The 17,666-nt window shown below is 37.3% G+C and overlaps 1 protein-coding gene and 1 long non-coding RNA gene across 4 annotated transcripts; one reads left to right on the top strand and one right to left on the bottom strand.

Annotated features, from left to right (window-relative positions):
* The first annotated feature begins 569 nt into the window (after positions 1-569).
* znf1070 (zinc finger protein 1070) lies at positions 570-6,829 on the top strand. Of its 3 annotated transcripts, none has more exons than XM_087245577.2 (3): positions 570-620; positions 1,032-1,181; positions 4,290-6,829. In XM_087245577.2, the coding sequence occupies exons 2-3, from the start codon at positions 1,097-1,099 to the stop codon at positions 5,294-5,296; spliced, it is 1,092 nt and encodes a 363-aa protein (XP_087101703.1). In that variant the 5' UTR covers positions 570-620; positions 1,032-1,096; the 3' UTR covers positions 5,297-6,829.
* A 1,160-nt stretch (positions 6,830-7,989) lies between these two features.
* Positions 7,990-9,505, bottom strand: LOC148682374 (uncharacterized). Its single transcript, XR_015942878.1, has 6 exons — positions 9,223-9,505; positions 9,003-9,089; positions 8,662-8,721; positions 8,465-8,565; positions 8,214-8,333; positions 7,990-8,133 (listed from the first exon to the last, which is right to left on the bottom strand). It is a non-coding gene; the product is annotated as an uncharacterized LOC148682374 (long non-coding RNA).
* Between the last annotated feature and the right edge of the window lie 8,161 nt (positions 9,506-17,666).

Genomic DNA, 17,666 nt, shown 5'->3' with positions numbered 1-17,666 from the left:
ACTCAAGCAGTCAGGCAGAAACTAAAATGTTGATTACTTGTGTGAAGACATTTTTGCCCCATGTATTCTTCAGTATATCTTCATTTGCATTCAGGAGAAGAAACTCAAACAGGTTTGAAACAAGAGGATGAGTAAATGACAGAACTGTAATTTTTGTGAACTACCCCTTTATATGCTTAAGGTAAAGTTAAATATTATTCCAGAAGATAAAAATGACAAGAAATGTGGAATACAGATAATAAGAGACGAAAATTCATATGAAAAAAAATAAACTCGAAGGAAGTTGTAGAAATAGAAAACATGAGGTCTTAATCAAAGATGAGATTTAGTAATGTGTAATGTAGACATGCAAGTAATCATGAAGTGAATTAAAAAGGTTTTTCAAAATTGTCTTAAAAATGTTTTGATCAGCTTCAAATACTAAATATTTCTGTGTGTCTATGTGAGAGAGAGCTGATAAAGTGTAAAGTAAAAAACGGTGAAATTTATCAATAAGTCATTCATGACTCATGACAGTTAGTGGCAAAAAAAGCTGAACAAAAAAAAGACTCTTATTTTGGCGTTGTGCTGTGACGTCATAAGGCGGCGCCGCTTTTGCGCTGTGTTTCAACTGGAGGAAGGTTTGTTTTCAATCTTTTACACTTTTATAAACTGATTGTTTAAAGTTAAAGTTTTTTTTTCTTCCGATGCTAAATTATGTACCTGCTGTTGACGATATTAATTTAACCCTTTATACAACGTAGCACTATAGTAAAGCAAAAGAAAAGTCTATTAAGTGTTTTAATGAAGGTTACTTGATTAAATACCAAAATGTCATTCCATTCTAAATATACAACACTATATATAATAAATGGAGTACTAGTTTTAGTCTGCTCATTGTGTCTTGCTCGGACTCACTCTTTTACCTGATTTCTTGTTTTTGTTAATCACTCTCATATAAATAAACTGTTGAAGAGAAGTTGTTTTGATTCTGATCATTGTTTTATTTATTTTAAACAGGACATTTTTATTTTTTTGTTCATTTTAAGCAGAATAAAGTGTCCAAACACTGAGAAAAACTCCTGCTGAAGCGACTAATCTCCACACTGTTATAAAGATGGCGTTTATTAAAGAGGAGAGTGAAGATGTGAAGATTGAAGAAACATTCACAGTCAAACAGGAAGATCTGCAGAAACAAACAGGTTGATTTTCATTCTCAAACACCAACTCAGTCCTCTGATCCTTATTCAGATATATATTTTAATAATAAGAATACTAAATTAAATCCATCTTGCAGCCCTGAGTGTGCAGCCTAGTTCTCCTAAATACACATAAGCACTCATTGAAAGACAGGAATTCTTTAGGCCTAAATTATATATAAAGCAGTTATCAATCCTTATTATTAAACAATAACTTATTCTAAATTACTCTGGGTTCACATACATTAACATAATGGTATTTGACTTAAAATTTTTCAAATTTGATATATTAGCAGAATAAATATTATGCATAATTTGCTGAATGTGTCATTGAAAAATAAATTAGTGAATAAAGAAAGAAAAAAAAGAAATGAAAGAAAGAGTGTATTTTCAAATAGTTTCAGTGTATCTGGGGGGGAACTTACCAATGGCTAAATGCAGTCTGTGACCAAAGCAGAGCAGTCTCCTCCAGTTATTCACAGATGCTGCTCTAATCATGTTAACTGCATTGTCCGATGTAATGCATACAAGTCTTTCCTCCAACAAGCCCCATGCTTAGATCGCTTCTTTGAGGCCTGTGGCAATAAACTCTGCTGTAAGGTCTTGCGGGAAAAAATGAAGTTTGCAAAAGCTTGCTTTTCATTTCAAACTCGCTGTCCATAAAATGAACGGTCAAGCTCAAATACAGTCCTGCAGTTCTACTTGACCATAAGTCCGTCATGGCATCAAAATATTCGATGGTGCGAATTTCTCGTTCTATTTTTTGGCAGCATTTCGTATACATCCAGGGTAGCACAACATTAGAAAAATGATAGCTTGATGGAAGGCTGTATCTTTTGTCAAGTGTAGTGATCATTATTTTAAACCCCTAACTGTTCACTGTAGTTATTGGACACATGTTCTTGGCTAAGTGGAACACGATCGCCTTAGCTATTTCCTTGTTTCTTTGCGAGCTAGATGGATATGGTATTGCATTATCTCCATCAATAGCTGGTGTGTGGTGAGCGCACTGATGTCGTTGTCCTGTGGCTGCTGTCGCATCATGCAAGTGGATGCTGCACACTGGTGGTGGTGTGGAGAGACCCCCCTCATGATTGTAAGGCGCTTTGGGTGTATGGCCATACACTGTAAATGCGCTACATAAATACACATTACATGACATAAACACTGTGCCTAATATTGTTGCCTGTGTTGTGGAGGGTCGGGAATTCTTTGTGGATGCGGTTTGTGTCTTCAGTCGTTGAAATTCTTGATATTGTACTTTGTGGTGGCTTTTAAGATGCTTTATTAGGTTATTTGTGTTGCCTTGAGACGTACGGACTCATGAACAGAACATGAGCAGAGTTAGCACAAGACTCGTAGCTGCTCAATGACCCATTCCTCGAAACCGAAATAGTTTTAGACAATGGAGTATGACCCCTTTTTGGGGACTAACGATTGTACTTCTGCACTTACTTCACGCTGCACTGCCATTGTATTCACTCCAGATCACTGTAATCTTGTGATGCCAAGCCACTTCAGAGTGAGCGCGCTTGCAATCTATGCGCAGTTACATCATGCTTGTGATGCAGCAGCAGTCCAAACTGTAAACTCCGCCCATTAAAAAACAGCTTTGTCTTTATACAGCAAATCGCGACGATATTTACTGATCGTGGATCCCAAAAATCATTATCATGATAAATATACAATAAACCGTGCAGCCCTAGTTGTAGGTCTCAGATGTTTTTTTTAAGCAAGTCTTCATTTTCCTTTGTTCATGTTCTGCTATCCAATCTGAATCCAAAGTTTATGGATAAAAGTTTTGCTCAGAAATGTCTAAAATATTAAATTATTTATTTATTTATTTATTTATTTATTTATTTATTTATTTATTTATTTATTATTGTATTATTGAATGTATTAAATTATATATTTTTGATAGGACAAAACTAAATCTGGTTCATTGAAAAATTCCTTAACCTGTAGCCCTTTATGAGTCTAAAATTCCATTCATAATTGTCTTAAAATGTCTTTAAAAGTCTTACATTTAACTTGGTGAAACCTGCAGAAACCCTGGTTTAAAGTATGTCAAAAAACCTGGATGCCCCTAATTGTAAAGATGCTGAATGAAATAGACACTAAAATGATTCATTGTTATGAAGCATTGTACAGTATTGTAAACTATATTATGTTGTGAAACGACGTGAGACAAATTATAGTATAACAATAACATTTAGCATTGCACTGACTACAACTGGCCAACAAACTAGTAGAGATTACAGCATGCTGATTATATGCAAAAATTTGAGTGTAAAGTTCGTCAGTATTGACCATATTCTTCACATACTAGCAGGCGCCGCCATTGAAATATTTTTGCTTGAGAGTTTTTTAAATAAATGCTTTGGCATGGGACGATAACTATTTTCAACAAATACCATTTGGCGGTTTTATATGTAAGTTGTTTTTTTTTTTAACGTTTTTTAGGACAATAGTATCTCCAGCAGAAAAGATAACCAAAGATGCCTTTTTAGATGGCATTTCTGCATCTTGACAGGTATATAAAATGTCACCACGTTGGTCTTCAGCTAAGCCTCAGGAGATGCACAAATGCAAGAAAACAAAGACAAAAGTACAAATAAATTAAAACAAGTAGCAAAGTATGTCATCTTGCCATCTCCTCATCACTCCAGTTTACAGCAAACGTGGCATTTAGAATTTGTATGTTAATTCATTAATTTTCCTTCTGCTTATGCTTAGTTCTGACTGCATGATTTTAGCCCTGATTTTTACTTGCCAACAGGTTTTGAGAAATTGCCGACAAATGCCTGACATCACAGGCAAATTGGTGCCCATTCACTTGAGTGAAAATCACACAGTATGAACTAAAGATGCCATCTGAGAGAATCGCCAATGCCTGTTAGATATTTGGCATGCTAAATATCTGGAGCTGTTGGCGATTCAAATCATGCCGTGTGAAATGAGTTTTGACTGATAATAACATTAACATAATAACATAATTAATAGCATTGGCAATCGCCTGCAGCCTGTCATTTTCATTTGTGGGTGAAACATCCATCTCATGCTTCTCGCTTTGAGCCTTCATACTAAAGTTAACTTTTTTTTCTTTTAAAGACCTGATGGTGCTGAAAGAAGAGACTCTTCATCAGAATGTAATGGAAGAGAAACAGCAGTTTGAGAAACACCAAGACATAACGACTGATGAAAAACCCACACTGACTAAAAAGACTTCATCACGTGGAAGACCTCGGAAATCCAAATCTGGATGTAATTTCAGCTGTAAACAGTGTAGAAAAAGTTTCAGTCAAAAGCCAAAGCTTGATGTTCACATGAGAGTTCACACAGGGGGGAAACCTTACACCTGCGAACAGTGTGGAAAGAGTTTTAGTCAAAAACAAAGCTTTAAAACCCACATGAGAATTCACACTGGAGAGAGGCCGTACACATGTCAACAATGTGGAAAAAGATTCAATCATGTAGGAAACTTTGCAGCACACAAGAGAATTCACACTGGGGAGAGAAAGTACACATGCCAACAATGTGGAAAAAGCTTCTATAATACAGGAAACCTGGCAGTACACATGAGAATTCACACCGGGGAGGAACCTTACTCTTGCTCTCAGTGTGGAAAGAGTTTTAAGCAAAATGTCACCCTTAAAATCCACATGAGAACACACACTGGAGAGAGAAGATTTACTTGCACACAGTGTGGGAAAAGTTTTTCTCAAAAGCAAGACCTTGGAATCCACATGAGGATTCACACTGGAGAAAAACCATACAAATGCACAGAGTGTGGTAAAGGTTTTCCATATAAAAGCACACTCAAACACCACATGATAAGTCACACTGGAGAGAAGCCGTTTGCATGTGTTCAGTGTGGAAAGAGCTTCACAACCAAAGCTAACCTCATGAACCACATGAATGGTCACACTGGAACCATAGTGTTCAGATGTGATCAGTGTGGAAAGAGTCTCACACACAAAGACTCCATTAAGAACCACATGGAGACTCATTCAGTAGAGTGTTTTAGATGCAGTAAATGTGGAAAAGACTTTAAACATAAAAGAAGCCTCAACACTCATATGAAGCTTCACAATGGAGAGCAGAGTCCTCAAAAATGAGCCCTTGTCCACACAAACACGGGTATATTCAAAACGGCAGCTTGTTCATGTAGTTTTTCTGTTCATTTAGTGAGGTTTATTTATGAGCTACTTTCAAGAGGATCACATGCTTATGATTGTTCACGGCTGGTCCTGCATTAGCTAACACAACTCAATACAAATAACTAGAGTTTTTTTTTTTTACCTCAGTTATCTTCTTCTTGAAGAATCCCCCTACTCACCCTCCTTTCTAGATTGGGTGACACAGAGACCTGGTAGTTAGCACTGTTGCCTCACAGCAAGAATTTCACAGGTTAAAGTCCCTCTGAACCAGTTGACATTTGTGTGAAGTTTGCTCGTTTTCCCTGTGCTCACATGGGTTTCCCCCATGTTCCCCCCAAAGCCCAAATACACATGACCCAAGTAAACTGAACATTCAACAACACATTATTTATTTGATAAACTCTTCTCTTCGTAAGAACTTTGGTCAGCTTACTTATTTCATGTTTTAGAGTCATCAATGTAAGAATTTACTGAGCTGCATTTCTCCTCCTAACCAGAGGGAGGTGCTCCTGACCTTTCACACACCAGTATCCAATTTCTACACACCTTCCAGAACATTGGATGGCACCACTTTCCCACCATCTGCTGTGTGCCACCACTCAAGCTAGATTAGCAACACTTGTGTTTTGCCCTATCAAAGTTTGTGTGTAACAAGCTAGTGTTAATTCATTCATTTTCTTGTCGGCTTAATCCCTTTATTAATCCGGGGTCGCCATAGCGAAATAAACCGCCAATTTATCCAGCAAGTTTTTTTACACAGCAGATGCCCTTCCAGCCACAATCCATCTCTGGGAAACATCCACACACACACACACTCATACACTACGGACAATTTAGCCTACCCAATTCACCTGTACCACATGTCTTTGGACTGTGGGGGAAACCGGAGCACCCAGAGGAAACCCACGCAAAGGCCACACAGAAACACCAACTGAGCAGAGGTTCGAAACAGCAACCTTCTTGCTCTGAGGCGACAGCACTACCTACTGTGCCATTGCCTCGCCCCTCGTGTGTTCAGTCTTCAGCCATTATTGTTCTCCTGATTCTCTTGAGAAGCTAAATGACACTTTATTGTTGTGTTTTTTTGTCAGATTTGTTTTGCCTGTTTACTGGAAGCTCAGCTTCAGTCATTTCTGTTGTACTTTGTATTCTTTTTTTCAAGTAAAGATCAGTTGTTTGTTTTTTTCTAAAACTAAATGCCTCAAGTTCCATTATTAATTTTCTGCTCTTGGGTTCATAAGTTGAGGAGTTAGCTCAGCTGGGAAAAGCCCCAGCTTTGAGTCCAAGAGACCTGGCTTCAATCCTCACCTAAATCTTATAATCTATATGTACATTTGAGTCAGATTATGAAATTTTGACTTGATCAAATCTTGATGTGTTGTGGGTAACAAATAAGGACTTTGGTTTCAAAACACATTTGTTTTGATTGAATAATTTGAGAAAAGAAACAAGTTTCCTTTTTGAAGACAATTAAACTTTCTGTAGACAACTGGTTGCCTTTAAAGATATGTTCATGTGAAAACTCCCACATTACTACAAATAAATTGTATAAATAAACAGCACATTAGAGCAGATGTACAGTTGCATACTAAAATAGCATATTCGTTTTGTAATGATTCCAAGCAAAAAAACAGCATATGCAAACATTAAGTTTTTGAAGAAACTTTTTTTTTTAATTACTTACCATCAACACTAACACTCCACAGTTATTTGAGCAATGTTGTTTGGGAATGCCCTGGTAATACAAAAAAACAAAAAGAACACCACTATTAACAACAACAATTAGTAAAAAAAAATAATAATAAAGTGAAAACATTAAGTAGTTAAGGAACAATGTTTATGGGTGATGCTTACTGGAATTTCATCAGCACTGTACTCATCCCATGTGTCTAAACATACATGGTGTGCTAGTTTTCTGTAGAGAACAATATTAAAAGAAACAAACATACAAAACATTAAACATTTAAATTGAAAGCTCTCATATCACAGGGCCTACAGTCCGTCAGACATTTAGATGGGACTGATTAAAATAATATCAATGAACATATAAAGATAGATAAATCAGAACAAAGAGGAAAAAAGTGAAAAAAAAACAGAAAAAAAACAGGGATATGTGGTTTAAAACAGAACTACTATTATCCCGAATTCTTAACTTTTCACTCATAAACCAATAACTGCTCAAGTAGCGTGTATCATTGAAGCTCCGTCCAGAGAGGGAATCAAGCCAATAGATCTCCCTTTTTTTTTCTTCATGATCTATGACAGTGCAACTTTAACATTACATTTCATGAACTGAATCCTTTTCAGGTTTTATATTTAAAATAAGTGGAACAGTTTAATATTTTCTATTTATTTACTTGACATTATGTATTATATTGTCACAGACATCGATCATCCAGTGAATGCTTGTCCAAGAAGGTAGTAAAATGATGTCATGACTTGCCAGATTTTCCTTAAACAAAATCATAAGAATTTTTAAAGAAATGTAGTATTTACAACACAAACACTAAATGACTTATTCTACACTGCATCAGTTACAAAATCACACAATAACACTCACAGGAACATTAGACAGTGGGTCACCACACATTGGAGGCAACCAAGTCACTGTCACATATGCACTGAACACATGGACTGTTATACCCTGTTAAGTGAAAATAAATTAAAATACAATTAAACAAGCAGATACAATCCTTTACATTAAATACAGAGTTTTTTTTTTTGCTCTAGGTCATTCTTTGCATTACCTGAAGGCCAGCAACATCCTTTATTACAGAAAGGCAAGCATTTAAAATCTGTAATCATTCAAGGATAAATTTATTCTACTACTTGGGTTAAGGTATTGATATACCAAAATGTGTTTGCAGAATCTTACTGTCGCCTCTACATCTTGAAGTAGTCCCAATGTTTGGAAATACAACCTGGTGAGGACTGTGCCTCCAACAGATGCTAGGAATTCATCTTTTGGCCCTCTCTCCAGTAAGGCATGGTTTAACTATGAAGAGAACATACTATAATATTCTGCAATACAATATCTTTCTCACTGTTCATCTTTATGCATTTTAGTTAAAGTATGTTTAATGATCATCTAATGAATAAACATGTTTCATGACATATAAATCTAACCTTCTCCAGCTGGACTGGACTGGGTGGCTGTGTCCAGCATGCCTTGTTTGGCTGCACACATTCCAGAGTGAAAAAACTCCCAGTGGAAGTTTGAACAGGCACTACAAAATATATAAAATTTAAATAAGTAGCAACAACACCCCATTTAAAATGACAACCAATATGAAAGAAAAAATATAAACAATTTAAATTCTTACAGTTGTTGCGTTGGTTCACTAAGGATCTCTTATCAGTCTTAACAGAGGGTGGAAGTGTGCCTTTAGATTGAAAAACAGTTGATGCATATGTATAAAAGGTACACTGCAAAAAAATGCTTTTCTTGCTTAAATTTTTTTGTCTTGTTTCTAGTCTAAATATCTAAAATTTCTTATATCAAGAGGCAATTTCTAGATAAGCAAAACATATTTTCTTGTTTTGAGAAATAATATGCCAATAATAAGTGAGTTAAGCAAAATAATCTGCCAATGGGGTAAGCAAAATAATTTTGTTTTTTTCTTTTGACGTAAGATTATTTTGCTTGTTTTAAGGAAAAACTCACTAATTATTGGCATATTATTTAACACTGGCTCATGATCAGGTACAATCTCCAAGTCAGAAAACACATGCTTGTCCGTGAATCTGTGGGCTAAGACAAACAAAAATAATAAGAAAAAAAAGGTTAAATGCTGTGAACTATGTTGCCCTTTGAGGTAGTCATTAAAACTTTAATAAAATATTTACACAAGTATGAAGAATATTTTAAAAAATTATGACCTTACCATTAAAATCAGATTCCAAAGTATGGTTGCCATGGAACAATTTATTAAAATGTTCTATTTTCTTTTGGTTATGTACAAGATTCTGGTGGTGGAGAATATTTCGTGCCAGAAAGATGTGTGCTGCTGGTCTTAACATATTCATGAAGTAGTTGTTTTTCTTTACTTCTGAAAAAAGCTGCTCTGCACGCTGGCTATTAACTTTTCCAGCCAGCTCTGGCATAAGACCAATAGTGCGGAGCACATCTCTCTTGTCCATACTGCTGCTTTGGTGGAAAACTACAGTAGTGCTCGGACAGACCGGTCACAGGGTGGCAGTCAGGATCTGCAGGGGTTTTTTTTGTGTGTGTGTGTGCCAGCCAAGGAAAGTGAACTTTTAGTTTTCCTTCTTTTGCTTGTTTAATATTTTCAGCAGAGGGGTCTTGCACTCTGCCCTCAAATGGGTGGAAAGGTGGACATCGTGGACATCTTTTATTTGTGTGTGCAACTAAGCCTCGAGGGTAATCATAGATTGTGACATTAGGAAAATTTTTCCATGACAGCAGAAGGTCTGTGAAATCACGTGGACTCTCAGCTCTGAGGTTAAATTTGATTGAGTAAACAATCTCACACGGACACATGATTACACCCACACCACCTAAAAACACAGAAAAATAAAAAATTAACTAAATTATTGAAACACTAAATTAAACATTTCAACAATAATATAGTACATTTTAACGTGGATCAAAAACCTTTCATAAATTATCCTAAAACTTTTGAGCAGCAAGCGTTCATATATTAGGATAATTTAAAAAACTTCGATCCGCTTCAAATGTTTAACATATACTGTACACATGTGGGCATATATACATATACAGTACTTATACATGCAGATACATACATGCCATAACTCACCTGAAGCACCCCAAATCTTTTCAAACACCTTGTTGTATGTCACTCTATTTGACATTTAATCACAAAGTCTGAGGATGAGATCCATTTTGGAACCAACATTATCAACCCCAAACTGTCGACACAGCTTTTTGAAATCTGCAATCTAATCATAAGCATATTTGAGAGTAAGTTTAGCAAAAAGTGAATTCATTATTTATTATTAAATAAATTTTAAAATACAAATCAGGCATGTCTCCATTTTCTCCCTTTTCGTTTTGTTCAATTCTTTCAACCCATTCCTGTGGTATTGCTCTTTTTAAATCCTCAAACTGTTTTACAAGTGTTCCTTTCCCTTAATTCACTTCATTTTCAGATAACATGTCTTCAATTACCTGTAATGGAAGATAGCCATTTATCACCTCATAGAGCACATCCTCCATTTGCCTAATTCCAGCTTTCCACCATTTTTTTATAATATATTACATTTCCATCTTTCTTGACATTCATGTTTAAAAACAAAGGTTGTTCTAAGAGCTGGTTTCTTCCTTTAGGTACAATGAGCACATTTTCTAAAAAGTTTCCCCAAGTTTCTAAAACCTCTGTATAAAATATTGGTATACCTGTCCACATATCTTTTTTGTTTTCATACATAATACACTACATCCCTTATTTACTTGACCACATTTCTTTAAAAAATAGCCCATGACACTTTTCCACACTGCTTTACTCTTAACATCTACAAAACATTTTACCAATTTTGTCCTTAATGTTTTCATCCTTAAAAGTGGGTATGTCCTTAAAACGTGTCGTATGCTATTTTTGCTCTTCCTTTTCCTGATAAGAAATCTAAAACACATTTTCAAAATTCTTTTATAGTAATCAAAAGGCAATGGGGTAACACTCAGCACATACCACATTTTTGAGAGTTGAAAAGAGTGTGTGTATGAGAATTGAAAGGGCAGATGGATGGAACTTAGATGGAAATTAGATTGAGATATTGGAAACTGAGAAACCTGACATTGAAGGCAAAGGTTTTATTGATTAATTCTCTAATACATTAATCTTAGCTCCAGTTCCTTTACAATACCTCTTTAAAATCCCCATTGCCTTTGTTACACTTTGGATGTCTTCAACCAACAAAGTTGTGTCATCTGCATACTGGTAAATTGGCTCAAGTTCGGTTCTTTCTTCTATTTGTATTCCTTTTGGATTACAAATAATGGTTCAGCTACTAATGTGTACAGTAGTGCAGATAGTGGACATCCTTGTCTTATAGACCTTGTTGGTTGAAAACATTCCGATAAAAAAACCTTGCATTTAATACATGTCAAAATATTATAATAAAAAATGTTGATCCATTTCCTAAAATTCTCCCCAAATCCAAAGTTTTTAATCACTTCAAACAAATAGTCATTTTCTCTGTTCCTTGTTTTAATTCTCCATTTTTATCCAACACCTCTTTCATTAAGTCTCCTTTCTGTCTAGTCTTTTCTAAGTTAAGGAAGTATTTTGTACTTCGATCTCCTTCAACAGTGTACTTTGCTTTGCTTCTAATTATATTATTTTACAATATTTTATTGAACATTTTTTTGTCTAACTTCATGTTGTCCCACTATATTCTTTTATCTTTCCTATACATTCTATCCAATTTACTGTTTACAATTATTTGTTGATTTTTTTTTCTTTGTATGTCTCATGTTTTAAAATTGTTGTGTTCAAAATCCATACACCTAATCCCCTTTCAACTTTTACACAATCTAACTTCACACAAAAAATCGAATGATCACTAAATCCAAGGTTTTTGTAAAATACACTTTTGATATAGTCTTTCATTTCTACATTACATAACATATAATCAATCCTACTTCACCTCATTTAAAACCAGTTGCATTCTTGAAAATTTCCTCTTTGTCTTATTTCTCTCTCTCCACACATCTATTAAATTGCATTCTGTCATCATTTTCAGTAGCTCCTTTCTCCCCTTGTCTTTTCTATATACCATCGTACTTCCCAGATCTAATTCTGTGAAAACAGTATTAAAATCTCAAACTACAATAACATTCTGCCATTTTTTACATTTATACTAACGTTTTTAAAGAAGTTCACTTTTTCATTTTTTTCATTGGATGCATGAATATTATAAATTATGAAATTATCTTCAACTTTTTCTAATTTCATCGCCATGCTTTTCCCAACTCCATCCTCAAATATTACCTTTTCTTTTTCATATATACCTTGTTTTATTCAAATCACTACTCCACAATCCACTTTATCCTCTCTATTGTTATAATATATTTGACCATCCCATTTACTTTGAACCATTTTAACCATTTTGAACCACTTTAATTTTTCCAATTTTTTTCTTGCAAAACAATCATGTCAGCTTCTTTACATAACACCAACATTTTTTCAAATTTCTCCACATTCAATAAACCTCTTGCATTCCATGATAAAAGGTTAAAAAACGCTTGTGTCCACTGTTCTTGTTCTGACTTCTGTTTTTCGTTCACATTTTTTCCTCTCCCCTTATATTGTTTGTTTCCTCCTCCATTACCCTTGTTTTTAAATCTTCTTCTTCCTTGTTTCTTTCATGCAACTGTCCGTCCTCTTGTTTTGTTCCCCCCTTCCTCTCCTTCCATCCAACATTCACACTTGTTTAAAAATTGTATAAATTCTGGATGTCACAGTGTAAAACTAAGACACTGTGACTAACAAACACACTTCACATTACACTCATACATACTTTTAAACATGGACCTTTGTGTTATTTGTATCGTGCATGTGTGTGTTTGTGTAATGTGTACATGTTGTTTTTTCTGTCAAGATTAGCATTGTGTTTATGTAAAAATTTCACTTTTATGTCAAACAATAGCCCATATCAACACTGAAATAACCACAGACACATTTTCTTTTAAACTTCATTTATTAACCAAACATAGAGAGTTTACATATACTTACCAGTTTCCATTTCTCAGCACCAAACCTGTTTAACTTTCGAACAAAGCCATTTATACAGATTTTTCCCGCCTTCACTTTGGAGCAGCCATTTTCCATAACATCATCAGGGTCACAAGCCCCTGGTCAGTAAATAAAAATCACAGTTTTGTTGTTTAAATTTGTATTGGTTATTTGTTGTGTTGTATTTTGAGTTTTGTATGCATATTCATTTACTTGCATTAATTTATATTTCTGTTGAATGTCTTTTTATGTATTTTTTTGTCTACATGGTAACCCACTACCAGTAAAATGGTTTAACCCATGGGCGGGGCCAATACAATAAAATGGCCCCAAACATTTACTTGGAGTGGGTAGTTGTAGGAGAAGGTTGTTTGTGTCAGTATTGTTAACAGATTTTGTTCAGGTCATTTACTTGATTTAGCTGAACAAGCCTGTATATACATTGTAAATATAGAATAGTTTATTTTTCTTTATTGTTATTTTGTCACTTTCACATGTTTTGCTGGATTTTTGTTTTCACTTTGTGTAAATAAATCACTCTTCACTTTCACCAGCGGCTTCTGTGACACTTTTTTGCCTCCATCCACCCGGTCAATCGTAACAGTTGGTGTCAGAAGTAACTCGGGTGAGTGTCACAGAATTACCAAATATGCCGCCTAAGAAGAAAACTCAGCTAGCAGCTGATGTGGATGTCAATCGTAACACTGGACATTTGACAGTATTACAATTCCTTGCAGTGTCCCTTTTCTTCACATTTATAGCACTTAAAATCTGTGCAATCCATTAACAGGTGCTTTTTTTTAAAATCATCATATTACATTAACATTTAAAAACTCCAGAAATTTCACAAAACAAATACATTAAAATAAACTTTCTTCATAAAATAATATCCTCTTTGGGCAGCTTCCACTTTAAACCATTTAAAACATTATACACTTCATCATTAAACACATCATAAAAGCTTGGTAACATATCTTCTTTAAAATACCAGTACAGTCTTTCTATGCATCTTTCCATTTTTCTTTTTATTACATTCCACACATTAACAGTTGCTCAGGGCTCATGCACAGCCTACAGGTCTTCACTTGGTGGCTGTGCATTACCCTGAAGTACCTTTTGCTGTTTCCAGGTTTGTGCTACATGGGAATAATGCCACCTCCTTAGGGAACCTTACTTCTAGGAACCTTGTTCCGTCCTCAATGTCAGTGCCTGTGTAAACTCTTCTTTTTATTTTTGATATGGGATAAACTCCCCATCCTTCTAATTTTTCTAAAATTTCTCTGTCATCAAGATAGACTGGCAGGTGCACGAAATAAACAACATAATCCCTGTTTTGGAGCTTTTTTTTAACAGTTCATTTCCTTAATCAACAGTTCATAGATCAATTCCTCACATGTTTCTTGCTTTACCATAGTTAGTTCAAACTCTTTTCCTTGCCTCAGTCTCAAAGCCAGAATCTTCCCATGACCACCCTTGTCTGTCACTGCTTTAATGATGTCCACAGCTCTTACCTCATTTACTTCTTCGGCATTCACTATTACTGTTACTTCTTTAAAATATTTTCTTCCAAGTTTTTCCTTTGTCCAGCTCGTTGTCTATCGTCCAGTCCATTGTCCTTAACCATTCTTGCCCCTCCATCCAGTCTAGTTTCATTTGCCAAGAGAGTCTCTGCATCCAGCCCAGTTTCGTTTGCCAAAGAACGGTCCATTTTATGCCCAGGAAAAGTGAAAAAAAAAAAAACCTCCAGTTAGCAAGATGCTGCTCTCAGGTGGTTTAAAAAAATAAAATAAAATAGACTCTTTTTCACTCCATAAAAACAACACAAACAAACACACAACAAAAATTATAAAATGAAGGAGACCCTTTCTCCAAACTGCAGCTGTTCACTCCCTGTATCGCTCACTAGTGTCCTCTACTGTTCCCAGGGTGGTACGGCTATAAGCAGGCAAGAATTCTACCACTGAGCCACCAATGTTGACACATATCTTTCCTTGCCTTTGTGGTGTGTGTGTGCTGCAAGGCTGTTACATGCAGCTGGAAGAGGAGCAACACAAAACATGAACTGCATTGGCCCAGAATCAGACCCGGGTCTCCTGCATGGGAGGCGAGAATTCAACCACTGGACCACCAATGCTGCCTCACATGTTCACCTGCCCTTGTGGGCTCTGAGAGCTGCCAGGCGGTTACATGCAGCTGGAAGGGGAGCAACATAAATTGCATTGGCCAGGAATCAACACAAATCCACAAATGCTGACCTGCTTATTATTTTGCCATTGGCCGGGAATCGGACACGAATCTCCCACGTGGCAGGTGAGAATTGTGTGTAAGCGAGGCGCAACTCTGCGCAGGAGTTTAGACCGGGTTTGTTTTGGTCTAATTTAAAATCTATTTTAGTTTCTCAAAATAGCAACGCGCCAGCAGTGCGCCTCAGAACACCTTCTTTTTTAGACCAGAACGCCTATGGGTGCACATATGAGCGCTAATGCATTTGCTATTTAAACAGCGTAGCGCAACGCCTCAAAACGACTCAAGCTTAAACTAGCAATATAATGTTGCGCCGCGCGCATGATAGGGCACTAAACCATCAATGCTGAAACACATGTTATCCTACCCTAGTGGGGTGTGATTGCTGCTATGTTGTTACATGCAGCTGGAAGAGTAGCAACACAGACCAGCAACTGCATTGGCTGGCAAACAGACCCAGTTCTTCCACAAGGCGGGCGAAAATTCTACCACTGAAATACCAACGCTGGCACATATGTTCTTTTGCCCTTGTGGGGAGTCAGTGCTGCAAGGCAGTTACATGTAGCTGGAAAAGGAGCCACACAAAACAGCAACTGCACTAGATGGGAATCGAACTCATGTGTCCCGCATGGTAGGCAAGAATTCTACCACTGAGCCACCAATACAGATATACTCATATTGCTGCCCTAGTGGGGTGTGACTGCTACAAGGCTGTTACCCAGAGCTGGAAGAGTAGCAAAACAAAACAGTAATTGCATTAGCCGAGAATCAAACCTGGGTCTCCCACGTGACAAGTGAGAATTCTACCACTGAACCACCAATGCTGATCCATGTTGTTTTTTGACTTTGTGTTGTGTGAGAGCTAAAAGGCCGTCAACCAGAGCTGGAACAGGAGCCACACAAAACAGCAATTGTTATAGCCGTGAATCGACGCCAGGCCTCCCGCGTGGCAAGTGAGAATTCTACCACTGAACCACCAATGCTGACTACTAATACTGCTGTCCTAGTGGGGTGTGATTGCTGCTAGGCTGTTACACAGAGCTTGAAGAGTAGCAACACAAAACAGGGTTTGCATTGGCCAGGAACCGGGCCAGGGTCTCCCGCGTGGCAGGCTAGAATTCTACAAATGAACCACCAATGCTGATATGCTCATACTGCTGTCCTAGTGGGGTGTGATTGCTGCTAGGCTGTTGCCCAGAGCTAAAAGAGTAGCAACACAAAACAGAAATTGCATTGGCCGGGAATCGGACCTGGGTCTCCAGCATGGGAGGCTAGAATTCTACCTGTGAACCACCAATGCTGATATGCTCATACTACTGTCCTAGTGGGGTGTGACTGCTGCAAGGCTGTTACCCAGAGCCGGAAGAGTAGCAACACAAAACAGGAATTGCATTGGCCGGAAAACGGACACGGATCTCCCGTGAGGCAGGCAAGAATTTTACCAGTGAACCACCAATGCTGACCTACCTTGTTCCTTGCCTTTGTGTGAGTGCTAAAAGGACATCAACCAGAGCTGGAACAGGAGCCACACAAAACCACTTCTGTATTAGTCAGGATTTGACTCCAAGTGTGTCCCGCGTGGCAAGTTAGAATTCTACCACTAAACCACCAATGCTGATATGTTCAAACAGCTGTCCTTGAGGGGAGTAATTGCTGCTAGGCTATTACCCAGTGCGGGAAGAGTAGCAACACAAAACAGGAATTGCATTGGCCGGAAAACGGACACGGATCTCCCGCGTCACAAACAGGAATTTTACCACTGAACCACCAACGCTGATACGCTCATACTGCTGTTCTAGTGGGTTGTGATTGCTGCAAGGCTATTACCCAGAGCTGGAAGATTAGCAATACAAACAGGATTTGCATTGGCCAGGAATCGGACCCGGGTCTCCCGCGTGGCAGGCGAGAATTCTACCAGTGAACTTCCACTGCTGATATGCTCATACTGCTGTCCTAGTTGGGTGTGATTGCTGCAAGGCTGTTACCCAGAGCTGAAAGAGTAGCAACACATAAGAAGAATTGCATTGGCTGGTAATCGAATCCGGGTCTCCTGCGTGGGAGGTGAGAATTCTACCACTGAACCACCAATGCTGATATGCTCTTCCTGCTGTCCTAGTGGGGTGTGATTGCTGCAAGGCTGTTACCCAGAACTGGAAGAGTATCAACACAAAAGAGGATTTGCATTGGCCGGGAATCGGACCCAGGTCTCCCGCTTGGCAGGCGAGAATTCCACCACTGAACCACCAATGCTGCTATGCTGAAAGATCTGTCCTAGTGGGGTGTGATTGCTGCAAGGCTGTTACCCAGAGCTGGAAGATTAGCAACACAAAACAGGAATTGCATTTGCCGGGAATCGGACCCGGGTCTCC

The sequence above is a fragment of the Danio rerio genome, chromosome 4 (genome assembly GCF_052040795.2).
Source record: "Danio rerio strain M-AB ecotype USA chromosome 4, GRCz13ab, whole genome shotgun sequence".
Lineage (NCBI taxonomy): Eukaryota > Metazoa > Chordata > Actinopteri > Cypriniformes > Danionidae > Danio > Danio rerio.
This window is presented reverse-complemented; position numbering and strand designations above follow the sequence as displayed.

Excerpts from the sequence above, each read along its gene's own strand:
- znf1070 (XM_087245577.2), top strand. The coding sequence starts at position 1,097 with ATGGCGTTTATTAAAGAGGAGAGTGAAGATGTGAAGATTGAAGAAACA. Across the intron at positions 1,182-4,289 it reads AGATCTGCAGAAACAAACAG|ACCTGATGGTGCTGAAAGAA; the intron begins GTTGATTTTCAT and ends TTTCTTTTAAAG.